The 25441-nt window shown below is 35.1% G+C and overlaps 1 protein-coding gene across 3 annotated transcripts in view; it reads left to right on the top strand.

Annotated features, from left to right (window-relative positions):
• The window catches only part of LOC138694817 (G-protein coupled receptor Mth2-like), a 148592-nt gene that overhangs the window by 48119 nt on the left and 75032 nt on the right, over nucleotides 1–25441 (top strand). For all 3 annotated transcript variants that reach the window (XM_069818913.1, XM_069818914.1, XM_069818916.1), the window contains 2 exons: nucleotides 3347–3494; nucleotides 19122–19217. In XM_069818913.1, coding sequence (XP_069675014.1) covers nucleotides 3347–3494; nucleotides 19122–19217 — 244 coding nt within the window. The remainder of the gene's footprint in view (nucleotides 1–3346; nucleotides 3495–19121; nucleotides 19218–25441) is intronic.

The raw sequence follows: 25441 nt of genomic DNA, 5'->3' as shown, positions 1-25441 counted from the left end.
CAGAATAGCCTAAACCTTAAAAATTTAACTAATTAAATTGCGCCTCGAAAGTGCTAGCTAGTAAACAAAGTAACTATACTTGTTTTTTTTTTTTTAAGATGGGACATGACAAGCATTGCGATCGGAAAAACAACTAAATATCACATAGCGTGGTAGGCTTGTTGCTATGGTAACGGTTGAGTTGCCAAACTTCCGTTCCCACGTGACGAGTGCCTAATAGCTTTCTTGGCGACATTTATTGTGCACACAGTGTTAGCATTGGTAAGTTTCGTCTTTGATTCTCTGTCGATTTTTGTATTGTTTTCTTACCTTCGCGTCAATTGTCAATGAACGTTTTAACGTCAGCTAGCTTCCATCAGCTGGCAGCGTGATAGTCCATATAGGCAACATAGCACTGTAGTTCCAAGTTCGGCAACTTAACTGTCATGTTCCATAAAAAAAAAAACAAGTATACTTCAAATAAGAAATTGCTGGTTACAGTTTCATTTTGGAAGAGGGAAAAGAAAAATTAATGAAAACTTACGCAACCTCGACAGCAAGCTATGTTACCTTAGATTATATTCAGTACTTCTAGGAGTCTCCGAAGTTTACGCCTGCAGTAAACTCTCGATGGGATGTTTATTATTCAGGACGATCCATAGTGATATTCATTTCGTGAATAAGGTTTTAATGTGCTGTAGACTAATGATTAAAACCATGTTTTTACTTCAAATTTTCAAAATCATCCTATATAGTATTCTAAACTGCATGTTCTTAACCTACAAAACACAGGAATAATCGTGATACTACTGCAATCATATTATATAATCTTATCAAACATTGCATTTGGTCTTTCTCCAACAAGAGAAAAAGTACGAGGAATTCAATCTCGATAGTCCCTTCCCTATAAAAAAAAACACATTGGTGGCTGCATATCTTGTTTTTATCGTACAGTACTTACAGTACTAATGATTAAAGAGGAATATTCACCCTCGACAAAGTTTCTATATTATTTATTTTTTTTTTATTCGTGACCTCGTTCTCAAAATTCTCGTTTAGGTTCAAGAATATTCAATTTACTCGTATCTATATTCTGCATACTGCAGATTTCTCCATTCATCTCTTAAGGGGAATCGCTCAGTATTACGCTATTATTTATTGTAAATTAAATTAAATTAAATTATGAGGTAAGAAAATACTGAGTTATATTAAATTATACTAGGTTATACAAAATAAATATAATTTTGACACGCACAGAAAAGCAACAAATGGGAGAACGTAATCAACTGTAGCATATTGTGACATAACATGTTGTGATGTATGGGACACTCCTGCCATCTAACGGTAAAACTTTTCATAAGATCTCCCTCATGTTTCAGGGAAATTTCATGTATTGGCTAGCTTGTTTAGAGGGAAATATTATGAAGTGGCTACAATGCAGAAAACAGGCGTCAACGTTTAATCTTTTTAGACTAAGGATTTTGATCAACTTTATAGAACTGCATTAGAATAATGTGATAATGTAAATATCAACGGAATTATTAATATAAAATGAAGGGGGGTTACTAATATGTCCCTGGCACCAGAGAAAATTGTTAAAATACTTTGAAAATGCATAGGATTTATAGTATGGAGTAGTGGAAATTGGATATGGGCTACATGCCCTCCCACCCATCCCAAATAGGTACTTTACTTATATACCAAATTCGTCGTGCGTGAATGAAAAACATTGCCATATTTCCTGAATGTGACGGGGTTTTCAGTGTTGCAAACGCCTCTAATATAACATTTCACACATCGAACCAAACCTAACCTAAGCTCACGAAAGCCAAGCTATGGTTTAGTTCCAATAAATTTCTTCTAAATCAAAGTAACTGCATCTCTCTTATTTAGTAGTATAGCCATGGAAAATAACTTAATACTCCTCGCTATTACTGTGGACACCATACTTTCCTGGGAGACCATACTGATTTTGTTTGTAAAAAATTGTCAAGAATAGTATTTCTTCTGCGAAATTTGAAAGGGTGTGTTCCAAAGAAGTACATTAGAGTTTCCTATTTTTCTTATTTTCTTAGTATACTTTCTTACGAGCTACTATTATGAGGTAATAGTGCTCATATTAATAAGGTTTAGAAGTGTAACAAATTCCTCAATGGAGGCACACTGCAGACCATTATTTGTGAATGGAAGAATAATGACTGTAACATCACTGTATCTTCATCTGAGGAAGGAGGCCCATTGCGTTTTGTGGCTGGCTGTATGCAGTCAGTCAAACAAATGTAACATCTTTTTCTGATAGAATGCAGCAAAACTAACCTGATACGCGACACATCTTAACATTGGGTATTTTTTCTTCAAGAACCCACAGTAGGCAGGGATCCGAAATAAGATTTGATGGTAGTATAATTTACCTTTGATGTGTGATTTACCATGCAGATTTTGCATACCCGTAAACTGGGGATACTTGAACCACCTCAGAAAGTTTCATTAACTCCTACAAAAAACGTATACCTTGAGAAACTTTCATTGCTCTCCTATATGTTGAATCATGCGACATACAAACCATAGGCAAGCAGCTTTATTGCATTGTCACTATTGTTATGTATTTATTTATTGTTTTATTAGTGGCTCAAGTTACCCAGGAAATGGGTATACTTGAGCCACCCATTTAAAAATGCTATGTGGTGCAAGTTAAACTTCATATGAGGTTACTTGAGTTAATAAAACCTTAAATGATAACATTTTACAGATTTGGGTACAGTATATATGTAGTTTATTATCTTTAGCTATATTCTATAATTCACTGAGATAATATGCACACATACGGTAATTTTCTTTTCTTTAATTCCAAAATTTGAATTTAAAAATTACAAAAATCACAGAAACGAAAACATCTAAACACCTGATTCGGCTCAAATATCCGCGATGTCTCAAGTAACCCCACCTTACCCGGTAATTTTAATTGAAATGGCACCATTTCTCTATTGCACTGTAGTAGAAACATGGAAATTATTCTTATGTGTGCATTTTCTTGTCGAGAGTTCTATAAGCTGGATAGAAAATATCATTCAAATCATAAAAATGCATTTTATTTCTAGTGGCAAACAAATAATGTTACTGCCTAAAAACATTCAGAAATTAAATTTACAAGAAAATGCAAAATAATGCAGTCCGCTTAACAAATGGATTTTAATTAACTGGATTTTGTATGAAACATGTAGGCCTAATATTCAATTGAGCAACATTTCTATCCAAAGGAAAAAAATGTAAAATCAGAAAAATCCTAGTCATTATTATTATTATTATTATTATTATTATTATTATTATTATTATTATTATTAAAGTCGTTTTTTCCTAATAATTGCAGGACCAGTAAATTTGTTGGTGTACATCGCAATACCCGTGATTGTGCTCACTTGTCTGAATACTGTATACTTCGTGTGGACTGGTTGCAGACTATGGAGTGGTACAGATCAGAGTCAGCCATCTAACGAAATTCGCAGTCTGAAATACAAGTAAGTTCCATGTTTCATGGTTTAAAGAAGTTAACTTTATTCTTCATTGATGGATACACTCTTTTTAACACTTGTATAATCACTGATTAACTTTATTGTGTGTGTAAACTGTGGTGATGGTTATTTCTCGACACACACAAATTATCATCATATTAGGCCTCTTTAAATTGTTGATTAATTTGAAACATTGAAAACAAGGTTTGCGATTGCTTGCGATTATGTTGATTTTCTTCAACAGGAAGTCCCAACTCTCAAAGCTCCAAACTATAACTGGTTGTTCGACTTCTGAAGTTAGTTACCACTATTTTCCTCATAGGCTGATCACTCTTAAATTAGTGGATAAAGCACCTGGTACTGTTTTCTTTAACATGTTTCCTGCGTTTCGGCCCAGTTTGTGTCCTGATACAAATTTCCTCTTCGTCATCATCTACTTTGACAACTTTTCGAAAATGCGAATATGATTATTTCGTCAAATTTCATGATAAAGAAGTCTTATTAGTGCACATTTTTCCAGCACGATGTAAACAGTTCAAATATTTTGTTACTTTCCTTCATTCCACTGTCAACCTGGGTAGCGTAGTCGATATAGCCAGGGCTGGGCAAAATACTGACATCCAAGTATTTCAAATACAAATACAAAATACTTCAAAAAATTGTATTTGAAATAAAAATACAAAATACTTTTTAAAAATTAACCAAAATACATTTGTATTTCAAATACTCAAAATACATTTGTATTTCAAATACTCAAGGATCAATATTAGGTCCCCTACTTTTTCTAGTGTTTATAAATGATCTTGCCCCCCTTATAAAAGATGTAGGTCATCCCATATTATTTGCAGATGACACAAGTATAGTAATTACAGCCAATAACTCCAACACATTCCAATCTTCAACAGAGGAAATTCTCTTCAAAATATGTGACTGGTTCTCAGTCAATAAATTAGTATTAAATTGTAACAAAACTAACATAATTCAATTTAAATCCTGTCCAAATTCAACGTCGCAAATTTCTAGCATAATAATTAACAATAGATCCATATTAGAAACAACAACAACCAAATTTCTTGGCTTAAAAATCGATAATGTGTTAAATTGGAAAAATCATATTAAAGAAATTACCCCCAAACTAAATTCAGCTTGTTTTGCTATTAGATCTATGCAAAAGATAGTAAATATCAATACCTTAAAAACAATATACTTTGCATACTTCCACTCGGTAATGAGTTTTGGAATATTCTGGGGAAATTCCACAGATAGTAACAATATATTTCTATTACAAAAAAGAGTAATTAGAATAATAGTAGGTGCGAAATCTAGGGAGTCGTGTAGGACTATTTTAAAAAAACTACAAATAATGCCCATGGCTTGTCAGTATATCTTTTCATTAATAGTCTTCCTCGTATGTAATCATGAAAACTTTGTAACTAATTCAACAGTTCATAGCATAAATACACGTCAAAAAAATGACTTTCATACTCCATCGGCAAGTCTATCGTACTATCAAAAAGGAGTGCGTTATATGGCAGTAAAAATTTTTAATAGCCTCCCTATCGATATAAAAAATGAAACTCAAAACATAAAATTATTTAGGGCCAAATTAAAGAAGTACCTAATTTCTCACACCTTCTATTCTGTAGGTGATATCATGACATTCAATAACACTTCATGAAATTGATACTAAAACTATGTGTTGTACTAGTAGACTATATTGTAAATCTCGTCTGTATATATTTCATCTAGACTGTGACTATAAATTAAGATTTTATAATAGTATTAAGTTTTTTGACTTGTTCCATATTCTAGCTGTAAGCATGTATGAATACCATGGAATGTTAATAAATACAATACAATACAATACAATACAATACAATACAATACAATATATAGGCCTAAAGAAATAAGAATATTACTGAAAATCTGAAATTTTATATTAACATTAAAAGTATTTTTATCTCGAAGTTTTATATAAACACTGTAACTGAACATTTTTCCTTTACCCAGTCAGCAATGAAATTATGCTACATATGAATAATTACTGCTCCCTTAAAAAAAACAGTATCTGAAGACGTTTATCAGATAAGGATCCCCTTGCTTGTGAATGAATAAATCCTGCAAAACAAAACAGTCTTTCTACAGGGCGTAGAGGAACGCAAACTTATATTATACTTTATAAAAGCTTGTTTCACTGTTGGGTAATTCTCTGGAGTGCACAGGGTTGTCCCTTTGCCATTGAAGAATTGTATGAGCTCATACTCCTCAGCAGACAAGTTCTTTTCTTTTTGCTTTTCAAAGTCTGTTGTACTTGAGTTGAAAACATGACCAAAGGTGTAGCAGAGAACTGCTCATCTGATTTCACGCACATATTCTGTATCCTCTTATCATTTGGTGAGGCAGTGTCAGGTAGCCATCTCATCTTCAGTGATGGGTGGAAGCAAGCTGCCAAAAGAGCTCAATTTGCTTCTGGGGTCAGATCAAACATCGCTTTAAATCTTGATGAAAGCAAACTTATTAGGATTGGAGTTACTTGGAATAGATGGCGTAGATTGCTAGATAACCGAATATGTAATATGTTTTTGAGGGAAACTAATGTGGACAAAAGTTGGCCGTAATAACACGTCTTCTCATTTTGCATTAAATCAAGAGCTACGGCAATGGGTTTCAGAACTGCACAATATTCTTCAAGGTACTGAAACTCAATATCTTTGAAGGTTGGCAATCCCAGTTTTTCACATATACTGTTTATATCATGTCAGAATTGCAGTATTTGAGAGATTGAGTCATAAAGAGAATTCATCAAGTTGGGCAAGGAAAGTTTAATGAATATTTCGAGACATCTGATATAATTTCTGAGGATTTGGGTCCCCTAGACGCATTCCATAATGCTGAACATTTAGCAAGTGTTGGGTGATGGATCCTTGATGCTATTGGAGATTTCTTTATGGCATTAAGGAAATCAGTTGTGGCAAGAAAACTAAGTGTATGGCTAGCACATCTGAAATGGGTACCGGTAGGCAAATAAGACAAAAATTCATTCTTCAAATACAAATCCAAAACTTGAAGGACAAGAAGAAGAAAAAAGTATTTTGAGTATTTGAAATACAAAATACATCAATTTTATGTATTTAAATACAAAATACTTTCGAAAATCCTTACAAATTACAAAATAAAAATGTATTTCAATTACGTACCGTATTTCAAATACTGCCCAGCCCTGTATATAGCGCAGGCCTTCTGTGCTCAAGGTTGCGGGTTTGATCCCACCCCATGTCGATGGCATTTAAGTGTGCTTAAATGCGACAGGCTCATGTCAATAGATTTACTGGCATGTAAAAGATCTCCTGCGGGACAAAATTCCGGCACACTGGCAATGCTGATATAACCTCGGCAGTTGCGAGCTTCGTTAAATGAACCATAACTATGAACTTTCTTCAGTCCACCTGTGACCTGAAATTATTTCGTTGACTCACATTAGAACGTTCCACACATGACCAGAGCATGTATATAAGTATAGGCCTGTATATGTATTAATGCATAGTATAACACGTGACACCAGTGAAAATTTCCCAGAAAACTATTACAGTAGACGTGATAGGAAGTACACTAGAAGGAGGCCGGATTAGCGAGAGTCTAGTGTACTTGGGAATGAGCTCTTACTTTGAATGTTGCCCCTGCATGTGTTGATTAAATCATCATCATATTGATATTATTGTATATCATGCTACAGTTATTACACGATTCGACACGTAGTGGCTACAAAAAGTTTGTACCTACATTTTTTCGAGATTTTAAATTCTGAATGCTGTTTTGTTAAATACAGTGAAACTTCTGTATTTGTACACCCCTGTATGTTAGACACTTCATTATATTGAACATATTTTCTTGGAACTGGACAAATTTCTATACTTTTATATGTCCAACACATCCTCTAAGTTGGACATCCCTCAATCCCGGAAGCTGGACACCCCTTATAGTTCTATCTTGGACAGTTCTCTTATTCTGTTGTGTATTTCTGCTACCTGTTTAGAGTTGAGTTTCATTGAACCACCCTTGTGTTTTGCAAGGACCATTAGCACACTGGAATGAGAGGGGGGTTTTCCTTATACAGTATAGCAACTGTGAACGTCTTTACATTCCTGTATTTACCCACTTTGTCTTTTTGCAACTGTACTGTGGCTAAATTTGAGTATGGGGTGAAGGGATATTTTTTGTAACAGTGAAGTTTATGATGCGAAATTATTTAAGTAGGCCTGCAGTGTAGAAATCAGTCTCTGTTGAGATGTTTACCTGTGAGAGTCAGTTTGTGCAGTTTGTGTAGTGCCTCAATATGAGTAAGAGTATGTTGGTGGATAAACCATTGAAAGAAAGAAAGAAGGTATTAATCGTTTGTATTATGGTGTTAGTTGTAGGAAAATTGCAGAAGACTTTGGAATTTCTAAATCAGCATTTGCAAACATTAGCAACAATAGGACCTCAAATATTAAATGCATAGGAACAAAATTGCAGTGAGGAAAGAAAGATTTGCAAAATTGTTAATGATGAACTAAATGACAAAGTGTTTGAATACAGTAGTTCCTTAACATTATATACAGTAATTTCCTTTCTAGTGCATGCTAAAAAATTTCTACTTTCCTCTACTTTGGACACCATGCGTGTCCAGTTAGATAGGTTTTGCTGTAGCAGTGACAAAAGTACGACTTATCCATAAGAATTGCTTCCTGTTACAAAAAAATATTTGCGCACTTAGTAAATCTAATACTAATAATAAAACTGTAACCAACATTTTTCTGGTAATTTTCGCTTTTCAAAAAATAATTGATGTCATCATGTATAATTAACTATCCTGAGACCAAAAATCGCATTTTGAAATGTTTGTTAGATTGTATGTATGTTTGTTACCTTTCACGCGATAATGGCCGAACCGATTTTACGAAAATTGGTATATAAATTAAGCTTGGTCCCAGCAACTATAGGTCCATTAGTCTCTTCAGTTGTCTCAGCAAACTGGTGGAGTGGATCATGCATAGACACTTCACTGAAATAGTGTTGCCCCAAATTAGGAGGCAACGAGCAATTTGGCTTCCACTCTGGTCATTTCACCACACTCCAGGCACTCTGCATGACAGAGGACATTACCTGAGGGATGAGCAGAAAGCGTGTCATAGCTACAGCTTACCTGGATATCGAACAAACATTTGTCAAGGTTTGGCATGAGGAACTCCTGGTTAAGTTATTGGGCATGGGAGTCCCAGATGGAATGGTACACTTCATTTCAGATTACTTCCGAGGACGTATATTCAAGATCCGGGTAGGCACTAGTTTCTCCACCCCTCTTGAAATTCGAGCAGGAGTCCCTCAGGGATCCATTATCGGCCCCATACTTTTCAACATCTGCATTAATGATCTCCTGTTTCGCTATATCCACGGCAGAATTAGTCATCTGTATATCTATGCAGATGACACTGCCCTCTTGGCTTTGGACAAAACCTACAGATTAGCATCCCATGGATTGCAGTCGATCTTAGATCACCACATCCAGCCGTGGTTCCATGACTGGAGAATCAAGGTCAATGTAGATAACTGTCAGACCATATTCTTTTCACTAAGAGCGAGGCTTGAAGACATGCCAACACTACCTACACTTTTCAGATGAGCAGTGTTGTGGATGAATCAAATTAAATACTTAGGGATCATCGTGGACTCTCATCTCAATTTTCGAGATCATATCCGATTTCTTCTTTGTAAGGCCAACAGGCTGATAGACACTATCCCATTCTGGCGGCTTTAACTCCTGACAACCTGGGGGTAGGACTTACCATCTATAAGGCCTTTATTTGCTCTGTCATAACATATGCCGCACCCATACGGGGGTTCGCGATGGTGTCCTATTTCTGTAAACTCCAAGTTATTCAGAACTAGGTGATTCAAATCATTACCCATCTCCCCTGAGTTGCCTCGAGAGAGAAGTTCCATGATCTAAACTTGTCCACTATCATCGAGCTCATTGCTCGACTGGCTAGGAACTGGTACCCTGTAGCTCATACCAGCCCCAAACTGGTCATATCTGGCCTCAGCCAGTATGATTCTAGGTTATGGCATAGACATCAGACAGACTCATTAGCTATACTCTTGAGGCAGGAAGAGAGGGAGGCTGGTGTCACTCCCAGGTTTCCGTAGAGAAGCACTAATCTCCATGTAAAATCTTTGAATAGTGCAACTGCTTTGAAATGACCTTATCCTAACTTGGGATAAAATATAATCACTTTCCAAATAGTACCCTCTTGCTGATTGATGGAATCACCATAGAGCCAATTGTCTAGTCTACACCCATCGAGTCATACAGTCACCTCACCTAAGAGCCAATTAACTAGTCTCTGAAATTGAGACAGCTCATACTGTCTAAGGCAGTGGTTGCCAAACATCACGAAATTGTGACGTAATAGAAATGCAACCCGCACACCACTATCGCAGGGAGTGGGGTGGAGTGGGTATCTCTTCAGGTAATGCAGTGAATAACAGTATAGAGACGGACTGTGACCGAAAAACAAAAACAATATAACATTCTTTTACTTATTAACTACACCCACTTTTTTCAGTGTTAATTTTTACCCTCCTATTCATTATTTCTGTATTATTAATAAAATAAAATATATTTTCATATTTACCATAAAAAAACGTTTATTTTACATCAGTATATATTTGAAATTAGAAAAACATACCAGACTGGTCACGAAGTTGTAAATTACACTACATACTTAAAAAAAAAAACTCGAAGTATTTTACCCCGATTAAGACATAGAAGCCGATACTTTTTATTGTTCGTTTATTAATGAAATATTCAAGTTACAGGTAAGGGCGTGGTATCTTTATATCAAGAAGAATAATGACAACGTACATTGTCCTTTTATATTTCATTTAAAATTTTACAACAAATTAGGTATCTCATATTTTTGCCATCTGGACAAAAGAAATACTTTAGTCCCATGCTCCTTAAAATTAACTTTTTACTTCATTATCTATTTCCCAAAAGACATGGAAACATATTATCCTACACACTTGTAACATTACATGCGTACGTCCGCTGCTTATAAATGTCTCGTCTTATATCGAAGTGATGGTTGTAAACAGAGGATGGGAGTATGATGCCATGGTTACAGTTGAGTGGAGGCAGGGGCATGTGTCGCGACACAGCTTTTGGCTATCACTGGTCTAAGGTTTTTTCATGATTTTCCTAAGGCACTAAGACAAATGTCGGGATGAGCCCTAAAAGAAATGGGCCACGGATCTGCATTCTCTTCCCCACCAGACCCTGGTATTTGTTCAGGATTAAAAAATCACTTCACAACTCTCGCTGATTGCGTCCTAATTGAGTCACCACAGAGCCAAATACATTGAGACATCCGGACTCAAGTATAATTCAGTAGAACCCTTTCCAAGAGCCAATTGGCTAGTCTCTTAAATTGAGACAACTCATCCTGCCTAAGGTATTTCCGTGGTTTTCGACAAATATCGGGATGAACTCTAAAAGAAATGGGTCACGGTCCTACGTGCCCTCCACTATGAAGTTCTCAAAAATTTTCTAATTAAATTCTCGACATAAATGCCTTGGCTCAGCTTCCATAAGCTACCCGTTACATGAGCGAAGTTACTCATTTCTGCTCGTTACATGAGCGAGGTTACTCGTCTCTACTTGCATTGCGAAAGACAGAGAACCTTTCAATTTGCAGACTTAGAACTCATGGTGTTTCTTCTGGTGGCCCTGCATTAGCCATCGAATATCACACCTGTTACATGAGCGAGTTTTGCAGGATTGCACCTTCCACCATTTATTTCTCCATCCTGCAGTTGTGCTTTTCAGCGCATCCCCCTCCCCCCTGTATGTGGTACTTAAAAGGTTATGTCCACTTTCGACTTTCCCTTCAAAATTTTCTAGAGCTCCTTCAGTGAAGCAGTGTAACCCGGAGTGAGACAAGTGGCCAATGGGCTTGGAGCTCACATGCTGGTACTCAATTTCTCTCGGCCCCGAATTCCTTTTGCAAGGACGCTTTTCGTGTTCCTTTTAAATTTCTCCTCTCATTTCCCCTCTCTTTCAATTCAATTCACTTAGAACTTAGGCTATATGGCATTCAAAATACTCTATTTAAAAGGATGTAATAAGGGGGCCTGAATTAAATAAATCGAAATAGAAGTTGCTTTAAAAAACATTTCCGACAAGTTTTATTCTATGCAAAATTTTTATGAGACTGATTGGTATTCAACGAGATATGTATATGAGTTTTAAAATAACAATGAGTTTTATGTCAGTGCTGCCTTAGACTAATATAAAAAAAAAACATGACTATGTTTATGTAAGGCGGCATTGCACAACAAACAGAAGATATTCATTTAACACTATTTTTATACGGAAATAAATTTTATTCTATGATGGGAATATATAAATATTTATGAATGTTAATATATAGAGAGTGTTTGTGTGTTTGCATGAGGTAATCTCAGAACCTACTTAACCAATGTGGATAATTCTTCCATCATTGGAAGGTATAGTTTCTCTAGATGGACATAGGCTACATGACATTACGTTAACTTCTGAGTAAATAGAGGACTGAATACAAATGCGCCACAAGTACAATTAAAACAGATCTTTATGCACAGAAAACTTGATATAGTGTCGGAATATTGTACTATTTAATTATTAGTATAGATTACGTATTTGAGTGAGCCTTGGTAATATCACAGTCTACTATATACAGTCGCGAAGCTTGAGGTGATTTTTTGCAAATCTCGTGATAAAGCGCTCCAAGCGGTTAGCAACTAGAAACAATAGACTGTCCACAGTCGACTTTGGACTGTGTCGTATTTTCATCGAGTGCTAGTTCGTTGCGTATTTCACATTGATGCTTGTGAAATGTTCGTTATTGGTTGTAATGAAAATGTTAATGGCTAAAATACAATAATTGGAATAATAATATTTTACTAGAGACGTAGAAAAATTAAGTTTGTTTTAATGAAATTTATTGATCACGTTTTATTTTCAATTCTGGTGGGATTATTATTGCTTAGGCCTACTTTTTTTTTTTCAAAGGATATGTTTTTAATTATAGCTGTTAATTTTGTTATTTTTATTTGCTACTTTACTAGAGACGTAGAAAAAGTCTGTTACATAAAATTTATTGATCACGTTTTATTTTCATTTCTGGTGTGATTATTATTGCTTAATCTCATCCCACTTTGTTAACTGCGTAAGCCTACACTACAAGTACCGGTACACGTAAGTTACTCCATTAATTCATATTTCCATTATTATTGTTGTAAAGGGAAATGCAAATTAATATTTATTGGTTTCATAGTTAATTATCGCTATAATCTTGAATAAGTGAAGCGATTATAGTAAATTTCAGTTTGTTTTGCACAAACCAAAATAATATTAACCTATTTCTTGCAGGTATCTTCGAGTTTATGGTGGAATTTAATATACTTCATTAAAATAATAAATTAACTTTATGCATTTAATATTTCATGGAGTCATGGGGAATGAAACCGCAGACACACTTGCCAAGAAAGGTACAACAATAAAACAAAAATCTAAATTTAATTTCTCATATTCCTCAATAAAATGCTTGATCACTACAAAATTTTCTCATTCATACCTACAAGAAATAGAATCAAATGCTAAAGACAAAAAGTGGATTACACTACTTTCCAACCCAGATATAATCCCCAGAGACCAAGGAAAACAGCAGTTGCAGCCTTCAGACTATTGACAAATCATGACTGTGTAGCAAGTCATCTCTACAGAATAGATATCTCAGCTTCACCCATATGTGTCCTGTGTAACGATCCAGCAGAAATGAATGAAGACCACATGAAGACTTGTGAAGCATTAAGATCAGAAGAAACTACAGTTCAAAAGTATTGGAAAGCACGACTGCTAATGGCTTCATTGCCAAATGCAAGGCACTAGACAACAACAACATATTTCAATAATGGAAGGAAGGTGTTAATATTTCTAAAAGAACACAACGAAAGTGTAACATATTTTGTCGTCTACTAGGAGAGAGATCTGCGATGATGAGGCGATAGTAGCGATCCTAGTGGTGGCAACTACCCATGTTTGCATTTTTACTACATATTGAGCTTCACGACTGTATATAGTAGACTGTGGTAGTATGTAGACCTACTCAAACTTTATTTGGTCCACATAAAATATTAATTTTATATACTTCAATTTCTTTTTACCCACAGAACATAATCGTATTTTAACGAGTTTTGTCGTAAAAGATGACTATTTTGACTGGACAAAAATACGATACCGTATGGAGTAAAATTAGTATTTTACCGTGAAGCTCACTGAAGCAAAGTCATTTTACAAAGTGTTACGAAATGGCTTTCTTGTGCTCATTATTTACACACATTCGTTTCCTGTGTTTCTTAAAATAATATTTATGTACTATGTTCCAGTGGCGGCTCGCAACCTCAAAAGTTGGTGAAGGTCTTTTATTGAGGGACATGATGTACGACTTACCTATTTTTGTAGATTAAATTGATTCGTCTGTCTTTACGAATGGAGAATTTGTCAATGATGTCATCATGAAATGGCTGGTTCTCAATCAGATCATGTAGCAAATCCTTGTGAATGCATGCCAATGATGTTAATCTCCCTTGTGCCATTGAATTGCAAAGATTTGTCTTTATGCGGTTGAGTGCAGTAAAACTTCGCTCCACTGAAGCGCTTTGTTGACGGTAGTCACAATAAGGGAAAAGAGCCTATAGGTTTCTTCAATACGTCTTTGTTTTCTCTTACACGTTTTAGTGCTTGTATCAGGGGAAATGTTCTGGTACTCATGATCTGCATAAAGAAGTTCTAGTACTGTTTTCAAACGACTTACTTTTAACAAATTTGGGAAAGTCTTTTGTAGAGTGGCAAGAGCATTAGAAGGAAAAATATTCGAATACTGAAGAAATTTTGAGGTATTGGGAAAAGAGCAAAACTGAAGCTCTTCATTGTCTTGATATCTAGTGTTAAGTTGCATAAAAATGACGTCACGTATTTCAAAAATAATTGTGTGTACTTCTGAAAAAGTTTACCTTCTGACAGCTTAACATATTTCCGCCCTGAAAATTCACAGTTTTCTTTAGATTAAAAAAAAAAACTGACAGAAACTTCATCTGTTTTCACAAAATCCATCCGAGTTACGTGCCGATTTTTTTATTCCAGCTAACAAAAAGGGCCAACAAAACAATTTTTCCAAATAAGAACTACTGCACAGCCACTGATATTCACTGTACCACGCACTTTTAAAATGTTTGGTGTAAGATCTCGCACCTTTTCTTTTCAGCTTTTTTGCCGATATATTAATAACAAGTGTTGGTTTCCCCACTAAAAATTCTTTTTATTTTAGTCGGTTATTTAACGACGCTGTATCAACTACGAGGTTATTTAGCGTCGATGAGATTGGTGATAGCGAGATGAGCCCGAGGATTCGCCACAGATTAACTAACATTCACCTTACACTTGGGGAAAACCTCGAAAAACACCCAACTAGGTAATCAGCCCAAGCGGGGATAGAACCCACGTCCGAGCACAACTTCAGACCGGTAGGCAAGCTCCTCAACCGACTGAGCCACGCTGGTAGTTTCCCGGTAACAATAAATCTCTTTCATCACCTTCAGTCCATCGCGAAAATGGTGTCTGTAACAAGGGTACAGTAAATCAGTTATTCATAGATTTCAAAAAAAGGCGTATGACTCGGTTAAGAGAGAAGTTTTATATGATATTCTTATTGAATTTGGTATTCCCAAGAAACTAGTTCGATTAATTAAAATGTGTCTTAGTGAAACTTACAGCAGAGTCCGTGTAGGCCAGTTTCTATCTGATGCTTTTCCAATTCACTGCGGGCTGAAGCAGGGAGATGCACTATCACCTTTTCTTTTTAACTTCGCTCTAGAATATGCCATTAGGAAAGTTCAGGATAACAGGCAGGGTTTGGAATTGAACGGGTTACATCAGCTTCTTGTCTATGCAGGTGACGTGAATATGTTAGGAGAAAATCCACAAACGATTAGGGAAAACACGGAAATTCTACTTGAAGCAACTAAAGCGATAGGATTAGAAGTAAATCCCGAAAAGACTAAGTATATGATTATGTCCCATGACCAGAGTATTGTACGAAATGGAAATATAAAAATTGGAGATTTAGCCTTCGAAGAGGTGGAAAAATTCAAATATCTTGGAGCAACAGTAACAAATATAAATGACACTCAGGAGGAAATTAAACGCAGAATAAATATGGGAAATGCCTGTTATTATTCGGTTGAGAAGATTTTGTCATCTAGTTTGCTGTCAAAAAATCTGAAAGTTAGAATTTATGAAACAGTTATATTACCGGTTGTTCTATATGGTTGTGAAGCTTGGACTCTCAATTTGAGAGAGGAACAGAGATTAAAGGTGTTTGAGAATAAGGTGCTTAGGAAAATATTTGGGGCTGAGAGGGCTGAAGTTACAGGAGAATGGAGAAAGTTACACAACACAGAACTGCACGCATTGTATTCTTCACCTGACATAATTAGGAACATTAAATCCAGACGTTTGAGATGGGCAGGGCATGTAGCACGTATGGGCGAATCCAGAAATGCATATAGAGTGTTAGTTGGGAGGCCGGAGGGAAAAAGACCTTTGAGGAGGCCGAGACGTAGATGGGAAGATAATATTAAAATGGCTTTGAGGGAGGTGTGATATGATGATAGAGACTGGATTAATCTTGCTCAGGATAGGGATCAATGGCGGGCTTATGTGAGGGCGGCAATGAACGTCCGGGTTTCTTAAAAGCCAATAAGTATGTAAGTAACACACTACACACTATATCGTTTATAGGATACATTCCTCGTTGTTAATAAAAATATTTGAGTCACCACTTTTAAAAATAATTGTAAAACTATCACAAAAAATAAATAACTGCTTAGTTAACTTAATCTTCTAATATATCGTTTTAGCAACAAGACATAACACAATCACTCTATTCACACGTCTCACAAACTGAAATTAACAGGCACAAAGAAGCGTGAACACTGTGAAAGACAAGGAATTTTATCTCATTGTATTCGCGTGCCGTTATTTTCCTTTCAAAAGAGCCAAGCCAGGGGGCTATAAGAATGTTTGCAGCTACAAGAGAAATGTTTTGTCAACGATTCAAGTACACTCGCAAACAGGCTCTATAGAAATCTTACAAGGGTTCCTTGCCATGGTTACCCGTAAACAAATTCGCAAATTGAGAAGCTCTACCTCTGAAAGAGGGATATAGCTGCAATTGTCACCCTTTCCCACTCTGCGCCAACCAGTAGTGACAATGGGACTAATGTTCCATAATGCAGAATACCTAAGTGCAGAACATATCACAAAGCAGAACGTAAAAGACAAAAATGAAGTGAAATAAAATAAAATATTAAAATACTTCTAAATAAGTGAAGTTGCGCTTAGTAAACAGGTGAAGCACCGCTTCACGAGCTTCATCCGAAAAACCACCCCTGCTATGTTCATTTTCATTTTGTTTTTATTTATATAAACAATGATGGATAGTATGACCAACACAAAAAATTATCTTCGTAGACAATCCACATTATATTGGCGTTAGTTTGAAGTGATTTATTAAAGGATGTATTCAAGATTAATTTATAGAAATGTTAAAAGAATTATCCTTGGACCAAAACAGGATGTTTCCTGAATCAAATGATCCTATTCTAATTATATGAATATAATAACAATTAAGAAACATGTTAAAGGAATTATCCTTTCACCAAATTTCTGTTCTGTAGACCAAAATGATGATATTTTAATAATTTAAATACAATTTAAATTAAGAAACGTGTTAAACAATTGAGGCATTGACATGGGAAAAGTCGTAACTGCCAAAAATTCGAATTTTTAGGTTTTTCATTGAGAAGGTAGTAAATGGTCATGCCAATGGCACAGAGAAGGTAGTATGTCCATATGTAATGAAACGAAGTTGGAAACGTAGTCACTAGATGTTGCAAGTTGTATGTGCACAGCTGTTGGCTCGGAGAAGGTAGTAACTCCTTTTACAACATCAGAGTGTGTCTAGACAAATATGGGCTGATAACTGTGCAGGGCAGAATAAGAATCGGATGATTCTAATGGTCCTGATTTACATTATTGCCAAGAAACATTTCGATTCAGTGGACTTGAAATTCCTGGTTTCAGAACATTCCTACATGCCATGTGATAGGGAATTTGGCATCATAGAGAAAAGAAAAAAAAGATGCAAGACCATGGTTCCAGAAGAGGTAAGGCCTAATAATGTAATAATGATGAAGGATGAGGAATTCTTCGACTTTTCTGCAGAATGTGACAAGTTTTTGAATACAACTCCTATCAAAATCAGCACCCTCACCTGGATTAGACTCTCAAGAGCTGATTTTCCTCTAATAAAAACAAGACAGTCATTTAATGACCTTGAAATGTGGACAGAGCACAGGATTTTTAAGAAAGGACAGTCATTAACGTCAATCACTAACTTGCAGTGCTTGCAACGCCTTGAAAGAAGACCAGTCATCCCTGATGCCAAAAAGAGAGACTTGTTATCTATGTTAGACTTCCTCGATGAAAAGTATCATGCATTTTACAGAAAAATTTGAGCATAATGTATAAATAACGTTAATTCTCAGTTTGGCTAAGGAGTGATTTCAATGTTGTATTTTCATAAAATAGGATTTCACAGATAAAGTCTGTGCCAGACTTTTCAAATTTCATATGTAACACAAACATGAGTGTATGCCTTTCATTTAAAGCAGTTTCTGTAATAATGTAAGTGAGAAAGTATTCATAAATTTGTTTTTTGCTTCCCCTGAAGAATTTTGTTTTTGGCAGTTACTACCTTTCCCATGTCAGCGCCTCAATTTATCCTTCTACCAAAACCGGATATTCCATGGACCAAATGTCGTATTTTAATTATGTAATTATTTTGTAATTTCATCTGGTATTATACAGTATGAGGTTGTTTCATGATTGAGATACGTGTTGTTAATTGTAGGCCCTAAGTGATTGAGCATATAAGGACTCGCTCACAGTGTGGGTCGGGGTTTGGGATGGACCTCAAGCCACAAGTCGTGCTATATATTGTACAATAACTACACCTTGCTCTCTGAACAGTGTGTTTGGGGTGGTATCTTGCTGCAAATAATAATTCTATTGACACTCAGTTTTTCTGCACTGGGAGGCCAATTATGGTACAACTCCCATTTCTTATTAACTGTCTTCTTCATCATCATGTCCACACCTGTGGAGTAACGGTCAGGCGGCCCGGGTTCGAATTCCGGTCGGGGTAAGTTACCTGGTTGAGGTTTTTTCCGGGCTTTTCCCTCAACCCAATACGAGCAAATGCTGGGTAACTTTCGGTGCTGGACCCCGGGCTCATTTCACTGGCATTATCACTTTCATTTCATTCAAACGCTAAATAACCTAGATGTTGATATAGCGTCGTAAAATAACCTAATAAAATAAAAATAAATTCATCATCATCATCATCATCATCATCATCACAATCACCATTGCTGTTCTTTTATTGTTACTGCTATAGTGAATATCATATAGCTTACAGTCTGTTCACGTTGCAGATGCCTTCTGTACCTGAAGCTGTTCCTCCTTATGGGGATGACATGGGTTGCCCGTATACTTATTGCTGTGATTCCAACAACCAACAGAGTTTATTGGTAAGTGATTAAAAAGTGTATAATAGCAGTATTTGACAGTAATTCTGAATTGGAAGTTATGTTCTGTTTAATTGAGTATTCATCTACTCTAAACTTTTGTAAGGTGTCAACACCACCATTGCTCTCACTAGGCTTACTGGTACTAAACCTTTTAGTTGGAGACAGTTGAGGTGACATAATGTATTTGTTTTCAAGGTAATACATGAGCAGAACAAGGTAGACAGGGTTACCAGATAACATTTCTGGGACAGAGAACATCTTAGGCTAAAGACTAGGACGAACTAAGACATTCTTCCGATGTAACTTTCAAAATATTACCTGTAATGATTTTCATTCCTTTAAATATCTTCAAAGTAAATGGAAATTCAGTTGAAATGAAAGGCACCGTGTTGCCACGACCTACTCACGAAAATCAGGAGAAAACCATCGAAAAAAAAACAGGAGATTACAGTAGATTAATTAAACATAATTTTCTCTTCTTATTATAATATTAATTACAAAACAGTGTATACTGTAAGAAAGATGATACTGTTTTATTACTATACTAGCTTAAATTACCCGGCATTACCCGGGGTTTAAATTTTGGTCTATTTCTAAATAATATGTTTCCTCCTCCCTAGTGATGAATATTAAAGAAAGTGCCACTAATATCCAAAGAAACTGACTAATCGAAATAATTCCATCTCACGTATGAATAGAGTTTTAACAACATTAAGACCTTATGCTACAGGGATATTTAAGATATTTAACATTGTGATTGATGATAACATTTATCGTATCACGGCATTATGCATTATTAAGCCTTTCTGCCCACAATATATTTAATTTCCTTCAAGGCCAAACTACAATCTGTAACGGGTGGATTCTATCAAATACATGGATTTCAGGGTGTTTTGCAGTAACGGAGATTATACTCATCAGAATTCACTCTCCTGGAGAAGGCAATGTAGAACACTTTGCACTACCACAACAGAAAATCATATTTTTCTATAAACGGCCAAGTCATTAGTGACCATAACTTATTAATAAGAGACGGGTTAACAGTAACAGTAAAATAGGCTCTATACAGTATTATTATTGCAATATTATCACAAATATTACTATAACTTATAATAATTGCTTAAAATCGAATGGCTATAATAGCAATACGTGGGATAAAAACATCATCTTCTTTCGTTTTTCCAGTTAATTTTGCCACTTATATTACGTTTTGCATGAGTTTTTGACACAAATTCTTGTTAGTGCATAATTTTGGTGAGTCAATATTTCGCAATAGTAGGTCTACTATGGCTATTCAATATTAAGTAAATTATGTGATAGCAATCCTTGTAGTTTGAAAGAATTCTAGAATTCAATTGGATAAAACAGTCTGCTCACTATCTACAAAACTGCATCGAGGAATTCATAATACAGTCCTGGACTGCGTAAAGATACTTATTGCATGAATTATTTAGTTTTAGCCTTCGTGATGTGTAACAACAATGTAATTTAATTTCGTGTTAAAATTTCCAAGGCCTCGTGAAAGTCTATGTTGAATACAACAGACAATAATAAAGAACAATTGACTGTAGAAGATTTTGCATTTTAATATAATACATGAATATTTGATCTATTTATTTTTATTTTTTATATATTTAACTAATTTAACTTCCATTTGCACAATTTTAATGTAGCCTATGTTCTTCTCCTGGTTATGAAGGTTAAATGTGCAAACTTTGGCACATATTGGTCAAAGCGTGTAGATTTGTATAGAGAACATACACACACAAATACATACATACATACATACATACATACATACATACATACATACCCACATTCAATTTTATATATTAAGATAGCACATCCCTAACCAATGAAATTGGACAATTTTGCTAAATATTACTACTTCATCTTTACTCAGCGTATGTAAATAAGTCATGCAATTTTGTTTTTACACAGTAATGTCTCATTGACAATGTTTCGCATTAAAATGTATTAATCAGGAGTTTTTTTGTATATTGACAAACGATTTTAGATAGAACAAGATTTATTTTAAAGATGATATTAAAGACAGTACTGCATTAGCTGCGATTATAACAGACGAAAAACGATCCCTTTTCTTGTTTTTGCGTAACTACCATTTAAACTGTTCATAATTTTCCCACTCTGATTTATAATTCTGCGAAGAAGTATTTACTCTTCTTTCTTGCTGGGACACTTTCAATCTTTTTAAAAGATCCCTGTGCACGATATGTAACACAAAAATACCATTACCTACACTTCACTCTCTCACTGTTTCACGTGTTCTTGCTCTTTAAGCATCATCGTGGCGATGCGTTATGAGCAGGGAGACACAACGAGCTAGAAGAATGTTCTTACTTCTAGCTCGTTGGGGAGACAAATGAGAACATTATTTGACTTGTGTATAAGATGGAAAAGTAAGACATGGTGACATAATATAATATGTAATAAATTTAAAATCCGGGCATAGAACCAGGTGACTGCAGCATGCCAAAAACGAAGGAGAAATTCAGACTTTTGACAAAAAAAAAAGAAGTAGAGCAGTAGATTCAATGGAAAAAACAGGAAATATCCTGCTTAATCAGTAGGTATGGCAACACTGGCCAAGGCAAGTAAGGAAAATACCTTATGGATTGCATATTGATTTAATTTTACTATCACAGCTCAATTAATGTCATGCAGCAAGATAATGCTATTCTAAAATAAGTTCAAATGGCTATAACTTCGGCAAATTATTAGATTCTGCAAAAATAAGAACATCAATTTGTTTGTAAAGAAATGAGAGTTTATCATAAGGGAAGAAACAAAAAAAACGTTGAATTGACCACTTGATCACTTTTTATTGGTAACTACACCAGTTTCTTCAAATTTGTCAGCTTACAAAATGATTTTTACAGAGCAGGGTCCATTTATCAATCCGTGTAATGGTCGAAACCTTCTCAATGGATTGGGATGTTGACTGTTGCATTTGTAACAGCACTAAATGAGGGCAATGCGAACTCGTAAAAGCAAAACCATTGTAAAAATTATAATTCTGTTTATACAAGTATGATTCAGTTGTTATAGCAACGAAAATCCTCTAAACCGTAATGATATCAATATCTATATGGAACCAAACTGTTAATATGTACCGCCATTTCAAACTGAGAGCTTTAGAATAATCTTATACTTCGAGTTTCGACACCAGAGCTCATTGTGTACCTCGATATATATCTGCTACATTTCAGTGACACCAGCTTCTCCATCTTAATAATCAGAGCTAGGAAGTTGGTACCAAAACTGTTAAGTTGTGTGAGCTTGGAATATATCTCTACCGAATGAAAAAGTAAAAGCACATCTTCAGTGTCAGTGAACCAGAACAGCAAACATGTGCAGTTGGGTGGTAATCAAACATGTGCTCCAATCGTGCACAGCCTTAGAACAAGAAAATAATAAATGAATAATATAAAAAACAATAATTTGTAATTGTAAACTTCGTAACTCCCAAACTAAAATAATTTACCCATACATCTAAAAATAACATACAAAGTATACAATTATTATGATTCTAGCCTCATTATAACAAATAACAATAAACATTTTCATTTTATCAAAAGAAATCTTCCTGTTATGTTCAGAAAAAAAAAAAAACAATATTTGTACTTTGAAAATATTTGTTCTACGTCACAAGATGTTACTGGAACAAATCTGAAATATGATACAGTATATCTTCAGGTGAACAGCTACTTTGTCAATCTAATAGTGTATCTCCTATGTGGAACATAATATTAAACCTATAATTGAGGGGTTTGCCGGAAAAAGGGCTTATATGTCAATATGGTGAATTGAGATACAGGCAATCTAAGATTTTAAAACGCACCTGAATAAAATGTTATACAGATAGTGAACAAAATTATACATTAAATTAAAAATCTTAGCGAGTATAAATGTTTTGTAGCATTTAGGCAATTTATGTTATTAAAGTTCCTTATATTTGTACCATATAAAACTTCGGTCTATATGCCCTTTATCCATATAATGATTTGCTTAGGGGATTTAATGTAGATTTCAGATTTAAATTTCACACGGAATTGAAACGAAGATACATTTTTATGACATTTATTATCTACTTCTAAAGTAATTTAGATTATTTCAGGTATACTGAGTAGACATTAAGTATGCAAAGCAAAATATCTGAATATAACAGGAAAAGAAAATCTCCATTTTGTGTGAACATAAATAAATAACATTTATTCTTTGTATAATCCTGATAACAATAAGCCCAAAAATCTGAATATTGTAACAAATCTTTTTATAGAACATAAAATATTTCCGTCTGAATCTATGAGTTTCATAAGTTTGTTTACTCTTAAAGTAAGAACAATAATGAACATAAAAAGTAGTCAAAGGAAACAACTGGACTGACTAAATTGAACTATATATATTTGCTTAGTCTCTACCAAGAGAAAACGCACACAGTACAGTATGCGTAACGCGCAGCACTAGCTCTACTTGTAGACTGACTGACTAAATCGCGCACGCACGCAGCCCTGTCCTGCAGGTATGTACAGTACAATCAAAACAAAATTTCATTCACTACATTTTAAATCGTTTTCCCGAAGAAGGGCGTAGAGGTCTAACCACCTTTCTTCCGGCAAAGCCCTCAATTGTTTTCAAGAAAAATTTTCATTTCTATTGTAATAACAGCTAGGAGGTTCATATCGTAATTCCGATGTTGAACTTGGACTGTAACGCAACCTAAAATAAAAAAAAATAAACGTGTTACGCACTCCTATTTGCATAATTATTTAATAACAGATGAGTTTACTTTTTTGGAATCACGCATTATATTCACATTATGTAAATAATACAATAATAACAGAATAGCTCACTTTATTCAGAACCTAAAATATTAATATAAATGAACAATATTCTTCAAATTATTCACGACTCTACACAGCTCCACAGAATGCCACTATGCATTGTTTATGTGAACGTACTGTGTATCGCCTGTAGCTAGCGGCAGCAGGGCAAGGCATAGGTGACATCTATATTCCTCGCTATACTCAACTGAAATCTACTGTTTTGGTACGAATTTCCTACCTATAGTAATAATATAGCTTTTATTCTTGTATCGATTATAATTACTTTCGAAAGTGTGTGAATTAACTTTTAAAATTCAAAACACTTTTAAAACCATACTGTAGCAATTCAGTAAAATCCCCTTAGTCATACCTGGATGGATGAAAAATTAGAGAATGTGTCTGGTAACCCTAAAGCTAGATGAACTAGAAAGTGACATGGTGGCTATTAAAAAGCACTCCAATTATAACTATCATAGCTTAGCATCAACAAAATTTGAATTCTTATATATCAGTAGACTAGACGCCAGTTCAGAAGGCGGTCGGCTGCTAGCATTTGCGTCGAGAGAGACAGAGAGTGAGAGAAAGGCAATGTACGGCATTGCCATATCCTACTTCACGCGCGTGCGCAATACAAGTAGCTGAGGAGAGAATTTCAATTTTAAAAAGACAATAATGACCTTAGCCTTTGATTACTGGAAGCTTAACAAACCTTTTATCAGAACATTATCAAATCTTACGGTCTATTAATAATGCTTATACCAAGTTTTAAGATTTTTATGTGCGGTATTATATTATTATTACTATTTACTTACTTACTTACAAATGGCTTTTAAGGAACCCGAAGGTTCATTGCCGCCCTCACATAAGCCCGCCATCGGTCCCTATACTGTGCAAGATTAAGCCAGTCTCTATCATCATACCCCACCTCCCTCAAATCCATTTTAATATTATCCTGCCATCTACGTCTCGGCCTCCCTAAAGGTCTTTTTCCCTCCGGTCTCCCAACTAACACTCTATATGCATTTCTGGATTCGCCCATACGTGCTACATGCCCTGCCCATCTCAAACGTCTGGATTTCAAGTTCCTAATTATGTCAGGTGAAGAATACAATGCGTGCAGTTCTGTGTTGTGTAACTTTCTCCATTCTCCTGTAACTTCATCCTGCTTAGCCCCAAATATTTTCCCAAGCACCTTATTCTCAAACACCCTTAACCTATGTTCCTCTCTCAGAGTGAGAGTCCAAGTTTCACAGCCATATAGAAGAACCGGTAATATAACTGTTTTATAAATTCTAACTTTCAGATTTTTGGACAGCAGACTGGATGATAAGAGCTTCTCAACCGAATAATAACACGCATTTCCCATATTTATTCTGT

The sequence above is a fragment of the Periplaneta americana genome, chromosome 2, assembly GCF_040183065.1.
Source record: "Periplaneta americana isolate PAMFEO1 chromosome 2, P.americana_PAMFEO1_priV1, whole genome shotgun sequence".
Taxonomy (NCBI): domain Eukaryota; kingdom Metazoa; phylum Arthropoda; class Insecta; order Blattodea; family Blattidae; genus Periplaneta; species Periplaneta americana.
Note: the sequence above shows the minus strand (reverse complement) of the source record. Positions and strands in the feature narration are given on the sequence as shown.